This window comes from Bombyx mori, chromosome 7 (assembly GCF_030269925.1).
Source record: "Bombyx mori chromosome 7, ASM3026992v2".
Taxonomy (NCBI): domain Eukaryota; kingdom Metazoa; phylum Arthropoda; class Insecta; order Lepidoptera; family Bombycidae; genus Bombyx; species Bombyx mori.
The window spans coordinates 7,767,974-7,781,760 of NC_085113.1; the positions used below are offsets into that span (position 1 = coordinate 7,767,974).

General features: G+C 36.4%; 1 protein-coding gene across 2 annotated transcripts in view; it reads left to right on the forward strand.

Annotated features, from left to right (window-relative positions):
- Positions 1-13,787, forward strand: part of LOC101747088 (ataxin-2 homolog) — a 55,558-nt gene that overhangs the window by 30,412 nt on the left and 11,359 nt on the right. For both annotated transcript variants that reach the window (XM_004931299.4, XM_004931300.4), the window contains exon 2: positions 10,597-10,712. In XM_004931299.4, the coding sequence (XP_004931356.1) occupies positions 10,597-10,712 (116 nt within the window). The remainder of the gene's footprint in view (positions 1-10,596; positions 10,713-13,787) is intronic.

Below are 13,787 nucleotides of genomic sequence, written 5' to 3' on the forward strand. Positions count from 1 at the left end.
ATGAGTGTTGGACTCCCCAATAATAATGTTAATTTTAATTGCCCAGCGAAGCGGGCGAGTACGGCTTGTGAATAATAAAAAACTGAAAATACGCTAAAGATTATTGTATATACATGCGTATTTGAATTACATTCTCTGCTGTCTAAGCGCAGTTCATAAATCTTCTATTCATACTCTTTTGCCCGTGCAGAGGGGTTCGTCCCTAGGCCGGTCCCGTACCTTCGTCAGGAGGTACGATCACCGAACGATTTATTCGCATTGACGTAAAATTAAAATTGAGAACAAGAAATTATTCACAGTACGTTTTCAGGTGGATATTCTGTCGCCATTTGTGCTTGGAATGAAATTTCTTTAAACGAGGTTCGCGGAGAGTACTCAGGGGCAGGCAGCGGCCAGGATTTGTCGGTGGCATTGATGACGTCACAGATGACGTCCACGAGGGACATTATGCGTGTCTACCTACAGGGACAATAAAATAAATACGTCAAACTATTCTCTGATTTACAAACGGACAATTTATCGTTTCTAATATATACTATATACTATGTGACTGACTTATTGACTCGGTGGTACAGTAATTAGCGGCCTTCACTGTTCGAGCAAGCGTTCTTCTGATGAACAACTTTTTTTGCTCTTTATCTGGATGTTAACTATCTATATATTTCAACGTATACAAGTATGTATGTCAGGTATTCATAAAACAGGGAATCCTAATTTGGGGCGGGACGACCGTGCTTGATTTGTTCCCAGTTATTTATTATTTACTAGCTTTTGTCCGCGGCTTCGTCCGCAGAATAATAAATCACAAATAATGCTTTATTTTAGAACAAATTTGGTCAGCATAAACGTTATAGTGAGCCAACCTTAACATATAGACTTATGCTGTCGCGGACTTTTTTAGATCTTTTAAAAGGGAACAATTCTGTCATACATTGTTTTAGCGAAACTTTAATCGTTTCTGCAGCGCACGCAGCGGTAGCTCTCAAAAGGGAAAAAAACTCCGATTTTGAAACATTATTTATTGGTGCTCCGCTTGTATTGGTCTTAGCGTGATGTTATATAGCCTATAGCCTTCCTCGATAAATGGGCTATCTAACACTGAAAGAATTTTTCAAATTGGACCAGTTGTTCCTGAGATTAACGCGTTCAAACAAACAAACTCTTCGTAAACCGTCGACGTCGCCCAAAGCACGTCATTACGAATCCTCCTGATCCATTAACGGTGCTTTTAGGCACCACAAGCACCGGTCACCGTCCTCGTCGAACCCGTCACTTGCGACGAAGTGCTCGAAGAGCGAACTAACCCATAGACACAGCCCACTGAGTTTCTCGCCGGATCTTCTCAGTGGGTCGCGTTTCCGATCCGGTGGTAGATTCTGCGAAGTACTGCTCTTGCTAGGGTCAGTGTTAGCAACTCTCCGGTTGAGCCCCGCGAGCTCACCTACAAACGTTAGGGCGAAGCTGAAATAGCCTCTCAAGGCTATCAGCATAGGTAGGAAAAAAAAAAAAGCTTTATAATATTAGTATAGATTGTTAGTTATTACTATCGCGTATATCACACTATAATACGATAGTATTATTAAGGATTGTTTAGGAAGTTTACTTTTACTGGTTGGCGGCTTCGTTCCGAGTGTTTGCACGCACGCGATCACTTTCGACTTTCAGGTTCGCGTTTCGACCGTCGTGCGTTTCATTTAACTAATGCATTGTTTTTATATACGCTTTTATTAGCTTCAGACGTATGTATGTTTGTAACGGAATGTTTGAACATGATTCTGACCCCCTTCAAAATGTCGGATTAACTCGAAATTTGGTATATTTATTAAAGATCGATGACAATTCAATATTGAAAAAAAATATGAAAAGAAATATATATTGAAAAAATTGAAATACATCTAAGAAATGAAAAATAAATAATAGTTTAAAAAAACTAACGAAATATGCTTTTATAGAAATTCCAACTAAAAAATAGAAAATTAATTTTTTAATAAATTTGAATTAAAAATAGTGTAAGAAAAATGATTTTCTTGTAAAAAGCTTGGGCACCCCATCGTATTAGTAGTTATAAATATTTTATGAACATATTATATGAGTAGAAGAATTATTTTGATAATATCCTGAAAAGCACCCCTTTCAATCATCGCCCTACTCGGGTAATAATGAACCATTTAAAATCAGTTAATATAAATAAATAAAAAATGTTTTCAAATAAAAAGCACCATAATAAAACTGCAATTTATTCAAAGTTGCAATGTTATTTCATGCGAGCTCTGTTGGGCATTTAACAAGTAACAATCCTTTATAATATCATAAAAACAGTAAAACAGATCCACAAATACCATATTTAAATAATAAAAACTGTATTATAGATAGATATACAAGCTCGTTTGTTTAACGATCACACAATCAACAATGTGTAACAATCAATGTAATCCTCTTTTAAAAGTACACAAAAAAAGTAAATTGTACACTTAATCACACTTTTAAAGTACACCTATAAGTAATCCACTAAGTAAACCACTTTAAAAGTACACTTAAGCCCACTTTTAAACGTACCAAATAGTTTGGTGAAACAAGTTTGACATAGTCCACGCATGTTTTTTACTGGTGGTAGGACCTCTTGTGAGTCAGCGCGGGTAGGTACCACCGCCCTGCCTATTTCTGCCGTGAAGCAGTAATACGTTTCGGTTTGAAGGGTAGGGTAGCCGTTGTAACTATACTGAGACCTTAGAACTTATATCTCAAGGTGGGTGGCGCATTTACGTTGTAGATGTCTATGAGCTCCAGTAACCACTTAACACCAGGTGGGCTGTGAGCTCGTCCACCCATCTAAGCAAAAAATATATATAAATAAATAAGTAAATGTACAAGTAATCTGTTTTAATTAGTTTTTAATTAAACTTATTACCATAACAGATCTGCACAAGTTCGTTGAAATTCTGTTATTTCCGGACCTAAGTCAACGATATAATATTTTTTTTAATTGCTAAGATGCGTAGACGAGATCACGGGTCATGTGGTATTTAACAGCAACTAGAGCCCATAGACATCAACAATGAAAATGCTACCACCCACCTTGAATTTATTCTATACTAGCGGCCAGCTCTGGCTACGCTCGGGTCTTTAACAAAATTCAACGATATTTGGCGTTGTTTTAAATAAAAGAACACATACTGCGGCATAACTATAATAGTTAGACTTATGCTGTCGCGACACTTTTTGATAATAATAAAGTGTTCTACAGAGTCGTAGTACATTATTTTTTTCTATCATCAATAGTTTTCGTAGGGCACGCGATGTAGAGAACAAACAAATCTTTCCTCTTTATAATATTATTATTATTATTATTACTAGTATAGAAGTATAGATATTCTGGTCATGAACTCTATTACTCGGTAGTAGTAATGATAATAATCTTTAAGTTTCTGTTATGAAAATACTGGTTAATAATGACTGTAATTCCACTTCTCGAATTTTGATTTGTTTATTCACGTAACGTTCTACAAAACACAGCACCCGTGAAATGTTTGTGCGAGAGTAATAATGATTTAAGTATTTTCCTCTGAACACTTTTGTTTTTGCCGGCACGTTTTAGAAGCGAAGCGCTCTTTAAACTCGTCAAATTCCCACTTGTCCTTGTTGAATTTAAAATTATACCTCTGCGTGTAACTCGAAATAGGAGATTCAATTCAATTTATAATAGGTGTGCTTAAACTAAATGGTATTCAATTAATTTAAATTATTATATGTATTTATTTAGTGTACATTATAACCATACCCGAGAAATAATGGTTTGTTAGTCGTAAGATAAGGTAAGATAGCAGCATAAGATTTGCGGTAGGCAGCGGCTTGGCTCTGCCCCTGGCATTGCTGAAGTCCATGAGTCACGGTAACCACTCATCATCAGGTAGGCCGTTTGCTCGTTTACCTACAAGGGCAATAACAAAAAAAAAAGATCAACAAAAAATATAATAATTCGAAAAATCGTATTTGGCTTAAAATCAGTCGCGGTTTTAAGGAAACGCAATGTGCGTCTCGGAGCTGCTATTTCATCAAAATGATAAGTCACGGTAGCTTCCAGACTCAATAATACCAAAAACAAAATGGCCGTGAGCTCGTCTAAGCAATGTAAAGCAATCTATACTAATATTATAAAGAGGAAAGATTTGTTTGTTTGTTTGTTTCGAATAGGCTCCGAAACTACTGGACCGATTTGAAAAATTATTTTTCCATTAGAAGCCGACATTGTCCCTGATGTACATAGGCTACTTTTTTTAATTTTTTTTTTGTTTTTTTGTTTCGTGTGTGTTTTAATGTTTCCGAAGCGACGCGAGGGCGGGTCGATAGTAAATAAATAAAGTATTCACAATTTATCAGGTATTTTAAATTGTTTTTTTTTTAAATTTAGTATAGGTTGAAATAGTGTAAGGCAAAAATCCTTTTAGTAAATGTCCCATCCCTTTTGTAACGTCACAAACGTTCTCACATCGTGAAGCATCGATACATTGAGGTGCCGGCAAACAAACATCGTAACGGGACTGTGATGGAGCACCGTCATTCCGTCGACTGGTATAGTCGTGTAGTGCCGTACTCAATTGAATCAGATAATGCAAATAGGGCTGTCCCGTCGGAGAGGTTGTCGTCGCTACTCTTGATATTTTACTTAAACAGCAAAGGCAGGGATTCTGTAGATTATGCCACATAATTTTAAATTTTAAGTTTAGTTATTATTAGATTTAATTTTATAGATTAATATTACCGGCAGCGGCAGAATAACAGCGATAGTTTCAGCTATCACAAAGTTGACCGCGGCCTTTTTATCTCCACTGTGTTAGTATAATATATTGTAATATTGTTTACAATTAGAATTTTCATGTCATATTAATTGAATTTTTTTTTGTATTTGTATTGTGGAGTAAATAAATGCAATTATTATTATTATATTAAAATAGCTCCGGCCGAGCAACTACATACATACGGGCCATTATTCTATCTCGCGTACTCAATTTTTCAAAGCGCAAGTACACCGCGTTTCTATACTTGTCGAGGATACCAGGGTATTTGATATACCAATTTGTTGGTAGCCATACCGATTTTCAGGGCTTGTCCGCGTTCCTAATACAAAATATGTTGGTATGCAATTATACTAACTTTCAATATCGATTATGCATTAAAATACTTTACTATTTTATCAATTCTAAAAAGCTTGTTAGAAAGTCAACCAAAATTGGTATCCTGCTGACAAATAACAAAAAAATAGATATGGTACAGTTGATAAAATTAAAGATCCGTTAACATAATTTTTAAATTATTGTTGTAAATTTATAAAAAATTATAAGGTTACTCGTCGCCGCCGAGTATCGATGCCAAAACACTCGGCAACGACAAGCTTTTTCCTATTTTTGTGACAAGGTCACGGCGCCACCCCTCCCATGCGAGGCAGACGACGAGCGTGTGCTCCGCCGTGTCCAAGTCGCAACCACAATGGTGGCTCCGATCCGGTGCAAGAACTCACCGAAGCAGCCATGCCCAGTGAGCACCTGCGTGAGCCAAAAAGTGAGGCGTCCTCTGTCACGATTCACGCAATCTACAAGGACCGGGCGAATCGCCTCGACGGTCCTACGACCAGCCGAAGGATCGGCCAGCCGCCTGGATCATGACTCCAGAACGAACTATCAGCCCACCATTAATAATCAGCGCCGAGTACCTCCGCCTCCAGGACCAAAGGTGGCGTCCCAGCCAGTGCAGACGGTGCCTCGAAAGAGATCGTGTGATAGCCACGGATGATCCTGGCCGCGATGGTGCGTTGCGGCCGTTGCAGCAGCTTCGCCAGGGAATGGCCTCATACGGGCGCCCCGTATACGGCGGGCCATTGATCACACCACCCCTCTAGAGAGACGGCGCGTCATCTGGTCAGGCCCTCTGACGTTGGGCAGAAACCAGCTTAACGCGCCGGCCATCCCCCAACAAACGAGGGACCAGGTTTGAAAGTGAGCACGGAAGGTCCCACGACTGTTCAGAATGAGGCGGAGGTACTTCAACTGCACCCCGACTTCAATACGGAGTTCTCCAACCACGATATGGGCATCGACAGGTGGCATTCTCCAGGGTCTGAAGCCTCATGGCCTCGGATTTACTGCTTAATTTCGAATCAAACGAATTCGACTAACATATTAACTTTCTTAAATAATTAATTTTTAATAAATTTTATAGTACAATTTTTCTGTTCCATGCATTACCGACTTTCGTAACGCTGTTTGTATAAATTCCTGCTCTGATTACGATCTTTTAAAGTAGACATTAATTACAGTTTCACGAGAGGCAAATTCATAGAAGAAACATGCAATTATATGCCTTGTTTAATGTTTTTACAAATTTTCCTCATCTAATTAATTTTACGTAACATCTTATTCCGCTGTTTATTTGTGGCACAGAAAATAAATTTACAATATCATCTGAGAGATTGTTTTCTTATTATAATTATACTTTCGGGTTTATTGTACTGTACATTAGACATATTTTAGCATGTACTTGTAATTTGGTTTTAAATATTTAATTTCAGGGTTGACTTTTTTAATCGCTCAATTTTTTTAAGCGCTATTAGACATAACATATTAAAAAAAAAAAACTCATCTCCTTTTTACTACATCACAATCACTGTGCTTGAAGTGGTCGTTTTGGACATGTACTATTTAGCCCCCAAATGAGCTACCCACCTACGGGTTCCAATTCCATGACAGATACTTCTCCAAGGCTTAAGAAGCTTGGTTTTCCCCTGACATTCCTTATTGATCATGAGCAACGTTAACCACTTACTACTAAGTAGGCTAAATCATCGGACATTAATTTGAAAGCATATCACGGGTTTAGATATACCTGATAACTTTAAACTATATTAGCTAACAAATAGTCATGCTAGGGTTTCCTTACCCATATTTTAGGCCCACGATTCGATGATACCATATGCTTCTATTGTAATTGCATACACACCTTTGCATCCTTGCATCCGTTGCATCCTTATTTGCTGGCCAAGTTTCAATCAGGCAATTTTACGTGAAAGTTATATGTTTACGATCACTCGTGGTATCAATCAGAAGAAACGATCTCACTTTCTTAATAGGTTCCGCGTCAGTTCGCATTAACGACTTTTTCATGTGTTAGACAAACTATTCTTGACAGTAGGTGCAAAAAAAAAATGGCAAATCAACAATGGCCTTTTGTTTGTCCTTAGATTCGTACGGGATCCTAGTATGGAACCAAATGATCGTGTGTGATTTGATTCTGATTATTAAAAAAAATTAAGTATTTAATCGTTTCAAGGAGACTTAGCTTTAGTTTCCGAGATACTCTTAGAAATTTTACGTCACTACCACGTTGCAAATAGACAACAAGAAATAACAAATTATTACTTTTTTCAAATAGGTCAAACGTGCTCTGAGTTTTAGTGTTGAGTCACATGACAGATTACGATCATCGTTCCATGAGTGCACAAGATGTTGCGAAACCATCTGAAGGGTTAAAATATTTTCTTTAGTTGTTGTAGGTAACGGAACTTTGAACATGGAATTTTTTTTTATTACTTAGATGAGTGGACGAGCTCACAGCACACCTGGTGTTAAGTGGTTACTGGAGCCTATAGACGTTTACAACGCAAATGCGCCACCCACCTTGAGATATAAGTTCTAAGGTCTCAAGTATAGCTACAACGGCTGCCCCACCCTTCAAGCCGAAACGCATTACTGCTTCACGGCAGAAATAGGGGTGTTGGTAGTACCCACCCGTGCGAACTCACATGAGATCCTACCACCAGTCAGTTGCTGTGGGCAATTGCTATGCGCTTTGTTAGCAATAGCCACTTCTCATGGTTTCTGGTGAGCCTGGTACACTTATGTAAATAACCTCCAACTGCCAACTTATTGTCACCCAGACTAAAAGTATTTAAAGATGTACAAATAATTTTTTTGTCTACATAGTTTTATAGTTATACTAGCGGCCCGCTCCGGCTCCGCTCTTCCAAAGTCGTAGTACATTATTTTATTCTATCATCAATAGTTTTCGTAGGGCACGCGATGTAAAGAATATTTTAGGTAATTTTTTTACACCTTGCGTTACGTTATTGGAGTTTTAGTAATGATCCCTAATTTTTTTCAAAAAAGATTATGGCCTATGTCACTCGGAAATAGTGTAGCTTCCAAACAGTGAAAGAATTTTTCAAATCGGTTCAGTAGTTTCGGAGCCTATTCAATACAAACAAACAAACAAATCTTACCTCTTTATAATACTATATACTAGTATAGACTAGTATAGATAAATCTAATAAAATGGTAATAGAAACAGTTTTCGAAGTCTGGCAAGCGTTCAATTCAGCTGATCATTGACATTTTGGTAATTCAAAATGTCAATGAACTTTTAATGTGGACACACTTGAGCACACTTCAATGAAACCAAATCCAAGCACATTATCAGATAGGAAAATCGAAAGCAGTAAAACATTGGAACTAAAGAACCAACCACGCTTACAAAGATAGCGTCACTTAAACTGAATTTCAATGCGAATAGTCAGCACATTTTCATTTACAATACAAAAATACAAATGTATTTCTATTGCATCTTAACATGTGAAATTCGTTACGACATCGTTAAGAGTTGGTCACAGTATATAGTTAAATCTTAGAAAACGCATTCGCATCTATGCGTAGTATAATTATTTATTACTAGTTGACCCGGCAAACTTCGTAGTGCCTCAATCGAGAAATAAAAGACCTAAATTTGTGTATAAAATAAACTTACAACAAACAAAAGGAATCCGTCCGACGGGGGACACATCAAAGGGAAAACAAAATTGTTATTTTTATTTAATTCCGAGTATTCTCATATTTATCTACCTCTAAACCTTCTCTGGACTTCCACAAATAATTCAAGACAACAATTAGCCAAATGGGTCCAGCCGTTCTCGAGTTTTAGCGAGACTAACGAACAGCAATTCATTTTATATAATTTATATATATATATTTCTTTAATGTTTGCTATTTCGATCTTTTGAATACTTAGTAAAACAAAGTTAAAGAAAGGTTACGCAATATCAACGCAGTGGGCTGCAAATAAGTGAAGGGATATCTTGCAATTTCCGTCTGAGGACATCCTGTATAAGCGAAAGGTTCGAGAATTAACTTTGCAAACAGTCCATAAATACACCACAGATATAATTTGTTACTATCATGGAATAATAGCTTTATGGTCGTAAGCTATAGAGCACAAATTTGTTTGATATACAATTTTTCTTTACACGGGCGATGAACCGCTTCGGTTAATTCAATGTAACAAACGGAGTTACTCGTTATTTCCGCAAATCAAAGAGAAGCGAAGAGGAATGTGATCCACACTCGACGGGCTCACTCGAGTAGATAATGGCCGGAAAATTGGGAGACACTTCCCGAAATTTGAATGGTTAAATTGCCTTTATCACTTTTCCATTTTGTAGGCATAACTGGCATTGACTTTTCATACTATTTTCATATTAATCTTAAGTGGAAGATAAAGAAAAGCATACTATAATAATAATATGTAGTATATGTATGTACTATAATATTTTACTGGTGGTAGGACCTCTTGTTGACTGGTGGTAGGTCCGATTGTGAGTCCGCGAGGGTAGGTACCACCACCCTGCCTATTTCTGCCGTGAAGCGTGAATGCGTTTCGGTTTGAAGGGTAGGGCAGCCGTTGTAATTATACTTGAGACCTTAGAGCTTTTATCTCAAGGTGGGTGGCGCATTTACGTTGTAGATGTCTATGGGTTCCAGTAACCACTTAACACCAGGTGGGCTGTGAGCTCGTCCATCCATCTAAACAATTAAAAAAATTTTGCTAATTTAACGCAGTTGATAGGGCAAGGCACGTTCGGTACTCAACAATCGTGAAAAATCTTTTTTCCCTACCTACTCGGTGGTAGCCTAGGGGTTATTTATTCCAGTTCTACAAGGACGTGTGTGAAAAATGTCAATTGAACATGCTATCAGAAAATAAGCGTAGGTTTTTAATATATATATTTTTTGAGAAAATAGTGCGTTTATTGAGCAATTAAATTATGTATGAATGCGGTGGTCTTCGACGGAAACTCATTAAACGTTAAATAGCTTGGAGTAGTAACGTCCGCTCTAAGTAAATTCATACATGCTTGAAGTTGCACGTTTACCTAGTTTTACCATTTTTGATAGCTAGCGATGTAACTCGTTTTTCTTTCCGTTGCCAATTCGCTGTTTATTCAATGTTCAACCGTAAAACATTTATCCACATACTGCGTTGTTGGAACAAAAACAATTTTCTTCAAAAACAAGATTTATGTTACGATTTCTCGAGAAGTTTCTCGAGTTTTAATAATGTACGCTTTGCTATAAGCACAAGCATGCTATAAGCATAAGCATGCTATAAGCATAAGCTTGCTATAAGCATAAGCATGCTATAAGCATAAGCAAGCTATAAGCATAAGTTTGCTATAAGCATAAGCATGCAAAAGTTAATTTGTATTGTAATAATACTGAAGTCGTTAGAGTGATAATATTAATCAGTGGTTACTAATGAAATGTCGTTTTGTTACAGCTATCGCTCTATGCGCCGCTAACGCTGCTGACATGGAAGATAAAGACAAGGAGAAGAGGCAGACTAATGATGAACGCGTACTTACACATTTCATTTATAGGAATCCCAGAAAACAGGTAAATTGTTTTATATAGTTTAAAAACGAAAAACAAACGCCCTTTAACAGCCACCTGAACTAACAATTGTTATCATCTTTCCTGGGTGTTTTTAGGTACCTACCACAAGCATCGGTCACCGTCCTCGTCGAGCCCGTGGTTTGCGACGAAGGGTTCGACGAGCGAATCAAACCATAGACACAGCCCACTGAGTTTCTCGCCGGATCTTCTCAGTGGGTCGCGTTTCCGATCCGGTGGTAGATTCTGCGAAGCACTGCTCTTGCTAGGGCCAGTGTTAGCAACACTCCGGTTTGAGTGAGCTCACCTACATGTTAGGGTGAAGCTGAAATAGCTTCTCAAGGCTATCAGTATAGGTAGGGAAAAAAAAACTTTCCTGTTATGATATTAAAGCAAAGCTATCAAATTATTTTGTTATCATTCTTTTATGCAAGTGCAATTTTTTTTAATAAATCAGACGTCTCGAAATCGGTGCAAATTACGCTAAAAGGTTCATTCATTACATGCAAACAAGCATCCTTAAATCTCGAACTTATGTAAGCGTGTTCAAATAGCACACAAGGGAAAATGAAGCGCAGTGCCGGAACTCATATAACATGTTATATTTCCAAAGAACATTTTCTTCTTGATAGTTCCTTTGCGAAATCTAATTATAAGTAGAAAAGAATAAGCCTAAACGCATATTATAAGCATGCGGCGTTTGAGACCGCACCTTTTTATGATGCGTAAGCCGGAACGCACTAGAGGTGGGAAAATAGAAGATAGTCTGTGACACGGCATCTTTTTACGGCCGAAAATTTAAAACGCATAAAAAATATAGTGTGTATAATTATTAAATAATATAATATAATAACTTAGAATTGTTTATGCCGCTACAACAATAAAACTCCTATTGTTTCAACTGTGGTGTTAATTACATAAAACACGATTTTACGGCTAAATAAAGAAGGGACTCTATATGGATTCCCTCAAGCATATACGGATAGGTCCACAGTCCACAGGTCCCGCTTATTTTGGCGCTATACATTGTGAACTGAAGTATGGGACCACTATTAAACAAAGTAACTAAGACTTCGATCTCAGGTCTGCGAGAGGGGTTCACGTTTTAAACACTATAAACTTGAAATCCCGTGAATCACGTATTCTAAGTAAAACAAAAGCAATATATGTAAATAAATACATTTTATCAGAGACTTTGAAGATTTTCTACCTACCTAATCGCAGGTAACCTTGAGGGAATATTCGAGCTTCACTGGCCTGATAGGCAAGTTATTTTTCCAAACTCAGAAACGCGAGAATGACTTAAATATTTACAATCAATAGTTAATAATATCAGTATTTTTATCGCTACTAGTGGTAAAAAGTTCAGAATAAAAATAATTATTTCTAATACGCTTTTATTAGCTTCAGACGTATGTATGTTAGTATGTAACGGAATCTTTGAACATGATTTTGATCCCCTTCAAAACGTAGGATTTACTCGAAATTTGGCATACTTATTAAGGACCGATGACAATTCAATATTTAAAAAAAATTGGAAAATGGAAGTTTTACTAAAAATGAAAAATAAATAATAGTTTAAAAAAAAGTAAAAAAATACGCTTTTATAGAAAATCCAACTAAAAAATCGAAATTAATTTTAATAAATTTGAATTAAAAATAGTGTAGGAAAAAATTATTGTAAAAAAGTGTGGGGTGCATGGTATCAGTAGTTATAAATATTTTATGAACAGATATGAGTAGAAAGGTTATCTATATATTAATACGTGAAGCAAAAACTTTGTATCCCTTTTTACGAAAATTGCGCGGACGGAGGAGTATGAAATTTTCCACACTTATAGAGAATATAGAGAAGAAGTGCACAATGCTAATATTTTTTTTAAATAATGCATAAAAGATACATTAAATCAATAAAAAAAACGTTACACACACTACATACCATGTATTTGACGCACACACGCATGCATACTATTTATTGTCAAACTTTTGTTCTTGACGTCTGTTGTCAAATTGTGAATAGATTATATATTGTTTGTCTTTGTTAATATTTTTTATAATGTAGTCTTGGCGAAATTTGTGATTATAGAAGTATAATATACAATCATAATAGTGTACAATTCCAATTAATTATGGTCAAATGTCGAATACTGCGGGACCTCTAGTTTTGATAATATCCTGAAAAGCACCCCATATTATTTTTTAGGTTGACTTGGAGCGTGCTTGGAACTAAGACGTGTTTTAGTTCTTAAATTTGTTATCCTTTATTTATTATAGGATTAACTTGGGTCTCGAATAAATTAGAACCGTTATAGATTCTATTTATGCGGTGTGGTTTGGCACACATACCCGTTTAGAGCGCTGGCATGCCAAGTTCCCTTAAGCTCAACTAGCCGAATTCCCGGAAATGTTTTGAATTGATGAAATGGTTGTGCAAATTGATTGGTTTCGCGTGTTTTTATTGAAGAGACAAGCGGCCCGCTCGGGCTCCGCTCGGCTCTTTAACAAAAATTTCAACGATATTTGACGTTGTTTTATTTTTTTAAATAAAAGAACACTCATTGCGGCATAACTATAATAGTTAGACATATGTTGTCTGTTATCACGTGTTGTCACGCGATGTAAAGAATATTTTAGGTAATTTTTTTTTCACCTTGGGTTACATTATTGGAGTTTTAGTAAGGATCTCTAATTTTTATAGCCTATGTCACTCGGGAATAGTGTAGCTTCAAAACAGTGAAAGAATTTTTCAAATCGGTTCAGTAGTTTCGGAGCCTATTCAATACAAACAAACAAATCTTTCCATTTTATAATATTAGTATAGATACCGCGTCGGTATTTACGGTTCCGTGTTTAAATAAATGTAAAACATTGTTTAATTGGGTATAATAACTAGAAATTACAATTTGTTTATTCATTCACATTTAAAATCACGAATGAATGATAAACATGAATGAATGCGGGTATAAAACTTAGAAAATTAATGCATTTGTTTAAAAGTGACTTCAATGACCACAAAAATTCATTAAATACAGTAAATATAGCAAAATTGTTTCTAAATATAGTCAGTCACATTCTAGG